A 6,330-nucleotide genomic window follows, 5' to 3' on the forward strand; every position below is an offset into this window, starting at 1 on the left:
CGCGGGGCACAACATATCAATAATACACAACTTCAATGTATCAACCTTCACTAATTAATAATTAAAAAGGCAACAGGTGGCGCATCTCAAGAATACACAATATTCGATTAAGGACGTGCCGGAAAGTGATCTTTTAAAAATTTAGAAATTGATGACAGAGACCATGGAATGAAAATTCTTACACGTAATTTTAAAATATTGTTAGAAGATTACAAAACGTGTTGGACTTCTAAATCTCTTGTCCTATATCAAAAGACACTTTTCATGTAGATTAAGAAAAGTTATTACTTCCCTTTGTAAAAAAAATTTAAAGGGTTGAATGTTTAAAAATGTAAAGTATCTTTAGTGTTTTAAGATATAATCAATGTATTTTTTCACAATTGACCTTATAAATAAATTATTTAAAATTTATTTTTAAGTAAAACACCTTATTAAATTTAGAAAGATAATGTTAGTTTGAAGATAATTAACTAATTTATGAAAGGTTAGATTCAATTAAAAATGTCTTGTATTTTTAGTGAAGGAAGTATATTTCTTTCATATGTTAAAAATATTCCAAATTTTCAATTTGTGCCCTTATTAATTAAAGAGATATAAATATCATTACAAAAATGTAGCCAAAAACATGATGGGGATGTTTTCTTATTCTTTTAAGATTATCTCGCTTTCTGAAGTTTCAAGAATACTATTAAAACTAAAGGTTAAAATGGAAACATTTTTCATGTATTTGTAAGATACTTTATAATTGGAACAACTTTTATTTTCGTAAATCATTTTATAAAAGGGAACAGAGGGCCAGTTTATTTTAGATAAGCACGGAGAGTTTAATATCACGTGAATAAAATAAATAATTAAACCGATCACGATTTCTCGGATGTCACAACCTCTAATTAATAAATCACAATTTTAAATCCACCTTTGTTGATTAGAAGGACAGCTGCAAGGAGCATCTCGTTAATGCACAACGTCCATGATTGAATTAAGTGTTAGAATATTTCATAGTTGTTCAATTAATTCAAATTATTAAGTCCCAAAATCATTAGTACTTTGTGATTTTGTGTAAAAAAATAATAGGTGGACCCTACATCACTAATATCGGTAGTGTTATGAATATTATAATTTGTGGATGTTCATAACTCTAAAGCCTCTCAAGATTCCATCTCATGGTTAATGCCATTTGCCCTATATCTCTTAAATTTGTGGTTTCCTAATATTTATTGATATAACCTCCAATGGTTATATGTTGTACCATAATGTAGAATAATTCTTTTATTTATGAAATTGTAACTCTTATATAGGGTTGGGAGCTCATAAATAGAGGCTACGTATCATAAATTTGGGTTACCCAAGTGAATGAATATTACTTGTTATTTTTGTTCAATTCTCTCTTGTGTTCTTCATTTCTTTCATCCCAATCTCTTATATTCTTCTTATTTTCATAACACATTATCAGCAAGACACTCTACCAAATTAGTTCATGGTATAAATTCAAAGAGTTTCTTATTGTTGCTTGTTGATTTTTGTTCTAGGCCTAGAGATGATTGTCTAAATGAAGTGGTAAAATTTGCAAATTTATTTAGAGAAATGATGTCTTGCAATTTCAAAGAAGGTATGATTTTTACTTAAGCATGGCTATAATTGATATCATATTGAGATTGAGATACAATGAATTTACCTTATTTTGTTCTAATTTTGTGTCATTATTATATTTTATCATTTAAAAATTCAAGTTTTATTCTTATATATGTTTGTGATAATCAATTTGATATATATATTGATATTTTAAATTTATTTTATTGAATGGCTGGTACCCATGCATAATACTCTTGTGATTAGAAGAAACCACATCACTTTTGATAATGGTCTTTTTAAAAATATCACCTTGTGGATCTAACAAATATTAAGAAAAAATTGTTGCTGTAAATATTATAGCCCTGAAGACCAATGATTCAAACATTTGGATGGCACCAAAAAAAAAAAAAGCTCTATAGTCTTGAAGACCAATAACTTATAAATAATCATGACACTGAAAAATATAGTCCTAAAGACTAATTATTAGCATATTTATTTTGTTATAATGACATCACATATGGTCAATGCCCAAATTGAGAATTAAAAGGCAACAATGTTTCGCCATGTATATTTAAATAATGATATTTTTCCAAGGTTATTAAAATCATAAGCAATGGTTACAATATAGTTAGAAGCCATTCTAACAAATGGGTATTAAGTTATTGAAAATAAATGTCAAAGTTGTTATGGAGTCAAAAAGGATTATGAATATTAAATAACATATCAAGAGTGGTATGAAATAAAATAGCCCAAAAAGTAATTATTATATTATGATATTAATATATTGTGTCAATTTATTTCAAATTTAAAAATATAAAAATTATTTTTTTTTTGTATGAATCGTAAACATTTATCATGATACATTTGAAAACTTGATAAATAACTCTTACCTGCCTCGGTCGAGTAAAACTCTTATACTTTGCTTCTTAGGTGTGATGTGACCTTTCTAGTCTTTGCTTTCTAGCTACTGTTATGGGAGATTATGGAAGCTTTGACATTCTGTGCATTGTCCTTAATAATGTGTGTCAAAGAACTTTGGCATTCCTATTTTGTTTTTTTTTAAAGAAAATTTATCATGATAGTACAGTGTATTGCAATTAAATTGTTAGCATGTGATACTTGAGAAAAAAAATCATATATTTGTATCACATTGAATAGGAAGAATGAGAAATTAGTTTTAATTCCATGAGAAAATTTATTATGAGTAGTTGATAGTGATAGTTGATGTTAATGTACAAATCATTTTTATAATATTTTGAAGCTATATGTGTATTGCAATTAAATTCTAGAGTGTAATAATTATTCTATATTATAAGATTTATGATATGTTAGATCTTATTTGTTTTTACATTTTGCTAAACTTATTTGTTTTTACATTCAAAAATTATTTTTTGCCACAGTTAAAACACATTTTTGATGACAGAAGATACTGTGTGGTAGAGATCTTGTGGTAGTAAATAGACATTTTTTGCCACAGGTCAAATAGAATTGTGACGAAAAATGCTATTTTTTGCTATAGGTCCTAATACAATGGCAAAAAATATTATCTTTCACCACAAGTCCCAGCACACCTGTGACAAAAAATTCTATCTTTTGCCACAGGTGCTGGTTTACTTGTGGTGAAAAATATGTCGACCAGTGGATATCTTTTGCCACAGGCCCCCCTAACTCACCTATGATGAAAATAGTATCTTTAGCCATAAGTCTAAGCTCACCTATAGCAAAAGATGCATTCAGAGATGCATTTACAGTGATAGTTGTGGCTACAACTATTGCCATGGATGTATCTTTTATCACAATTATTGTTATAACTGTGTCGTAAATATTACATTTTTTCATAAAATCACCTATAACTATATACACCTTGACTTACAAAATCTGTATTAATATATAAATCGAACCTCCATATGTTGTCTGAATTCAAACAAATTAAAATTATTAAAATAAATTATTTAGAATTTTTAAAAAAAATTGCAAAAATTTCAAATTTTTTTATTAAGATATATTTTAAGTTATTTCATATTTTAATTGTGTCTAAGTTTAGACATATTTAATATGTTTGAATTTTGACATAATTATTTAACATTTTTAAATTTATTAGTAAATTAATGTTTTTATTTAATAAGCTATTTATGTTGACAGGCCAGTGGCGCCTGTCACCATAAATATCTTAGCAAAAGATTTAACTAAACCAAAAATAAATAATAAATTTAAAATTTTAAAATCTATTAAAATGAAATTTATTGATTAATAATTTATTTTAAATTATCAGTATATTTTATTAATAAAAATTCATTTAATATGTATTATTTAAGACACAATTAATATGTCTGAAATATTTCCCAATTAATTGAAAATAATGAAGAATATAATTAATAATTTAATTTAACTTAATTAATTTTTTAAATTTTATTTAATTTTTCTTATGGTTCATTTAAGGCAATAGCTTTGTGGAGGACTATCACCATAAATGCTACATTTTTCATGTTATTTTGAATGGTGACTTGTTCACCATATGAATACAGTTAGTTCTACTAATGAAAATGACTTTATTTTGCACCTGTCACTATTGAAATTATTCTCTTTTAAAATGGAATGGAGTATTGCTATTTTTTGAATGGTGACTTATTCACCACATGAATACACTTGGTTAGGGGCAATTGCATATTTTCACATTCACAATTAATTATAGTTAGGACCTAGGCCTGCAGTGTGTTAAATCAGAAATTTAATAGTCTTCAATTTTGAATATGTTTCTTCAGGGGTCCTTGGTTGTGATGTTCCCCTTGAATATGTCCCAAAAAAAAAAAAAAAATATCTCCCCTCACCACTGCAGGAAGATTATTTTAATTCAGTTGTGAAGGACATTTCACAATGCCTTTGGGAGCGGCTTAGAAGGAAGGATGATGGTAAGTGTGATCTCACTTTGTTATGAAAATTATTTTTTTTTAATTTCATTGCATTCATCTTTTGTAATTGAATCATGTAACCAATTAATAAGCACTGAGAAAGGGGAGTCCAAAAGTGCCATAATTTTATTATGTTGTGGCCAAGTGCAAGGAATTATCTAAGTTTTCTGGACATTACTTATTGATAGTTAATTTAAAACTATATGGTGAAACCGTACGCATAATGCAAACAACTACGATATTAAAAATGTCACGTGAACGTTGAAGAATAATAATAATACACAGTTTTCCACACACAAAAATGTCTAGAATTTGTCGCATGCAAATTAAAACTATATGAGAGGTCATTATTTATTTTGTTATGCCCGATGTTGGAAACCACCCCTAACGATAACATGTTAAAGGAGAAACGTGTCATCAAATCTCATCTAACAAATAAAATAAACAAGTTATTTAATATATTATTCAATTTTCAATACATTTCTTACAATTATACGAACGAAGACCCATATTCTCTGTACACTTGTTGATGCAAACCCACTTTTTCATTTCGTTATTTTCTTCTTCACTCCGTTTATGTTTTCTATTTTAGAGACAAAGAGAGAAATATCATTAAGAAAAATCAGATGTTAGGTTTACATGAAAGGATTAATAAATTCCTTTTTTTTTGTCCAAAGTATCCCCACAGTCGATAATTGTGAGACTAAGTCTGAAAAATCTGACTGCTATTTAAGGTGTGGTCCTCTCCCATGTAATATTTTTCCATGCACAGACCTAGACTGCTACCATCTATGCAACATTCACTTGGTGGATTAATAAATTCTGCAATTTATAATGAAAGGTCGTTCAAAGCAACTAAATTGCAATAAATTATTTTAGTCAATTACTAAAATACTCATTGTAAACACTATTGAAATGAAAAAATAAATCAAGGACAGTTTGGTAATTAACTATAAAAACTTAGCTAGAACTCAGTCCTTTCATTCATGATAGTTTTGAATTCGTTGATTTTAATCCTTTCATGTTGATAGAAATCTTGGTTTTTGAGGTCCTTTGTTTGATATTCTCCATTCCCAAAAGTTAGATATCATGTAAAATACTAAAATATAAACTAAAAGTCTAAAATTAAGAAAAGGGGTGGAGAGAAAGAAAGAGAGAGCAGCTTGAAGCGTAATTTGATTTAATCACCACAAACTGCGAGGAATTATTTAAGCTTCCTGCACATTGCTTATTCATAGTCTATTACACTTCAAATAATAGAGGCTCTTATTTGGCTATCAGATGATTCAGCTTTGACAAACACGACAAACAAAGGGTTATCATCAGTGTGATAACCAAAAGCCTCTTTCCATCATCGTCCCTGGAAATCCCAAGATCTCCACAAGAATCACCATTAGTGGGACAAAACACAATCTTATAAGCCCAACTATTATACTGTTGAATCTTGAACCAACCCTTCAGAGTGTTCTCGTACCTAATAATTTTCACAGGCTTGTTCCCGTCTTCTTTCTTCAACAACAGCCCACTTCCACAACCTAGGTACTTTGCCCAAAGTAGAGAAGTCCAAACTAGTGTTGGCTGGGATGAATTTAATTCTTAATGGGGACGTAATTCTCCAAGGCAAGCCATTGTCGGTTTCAAAGGGCGATTGAACAACACTCAGAGGGTAAGTTTCGTTTCCGGTCTTGGCTAGCTTCAGGCCACCACCTAAAGCCCAGATATGTGGAAGGATATAGTATGTGCCACCATTGATAAGGTAATTGCCCTCAATGTCAAGGACGAACTGGGCTGTTGCAAAAGATGATATGAAGGCAAAGAGAACCGAGAGGGAAAACAAGGAAGGCTTCAT

The 6,330-nt window shown here is 29.0% G+C and overlaps 1 protein-coding gene across 1 annotated transcript in view; it reads right to left on the reverse strand.

Annotated features, from left to right (window-relative positions):
* LOC129289051 (trypsin inhibitor A-like) overlaps positions 1-6,330 on the reverse strand; it is a 39,615-nt gene extending 33,285 nt beyond the window's left edge. The window contains exons 1-2 of the mRNA XM_054925876.1: positions 6,108-6,330; positions 5,792-6,016 (exon numbers count right to left, since the gene is read on the reverse strand). Of these exons, the coding sequence (XP_054781851.1) occupies positions 5,792-6,016; positions 6,108-6,330 (448 nt within the window). The remainder of the gene's footprint in view (positions 1-5,791; positions 6,017-6,107) is intronic.

The sequence above is a fragment of the Prosopis cineraria genome, unplaced genomic scaffold, assembly GCF_029017545.1.
Source record: "Prosopis cineraria cultivar Desert tree isolate PC_DT_omini unplaced genomic scaffold, ASM2901754v1 PC12, whole genome shotgun sequence".
Classification (NCBI taxonomy): domain Eukaryota; kingdom Viridiplantae; phylum Streptophyta; class Magnoliopsida; order Fabales; family Fabaceae; genus Prosopis; species Prosopis cineraria.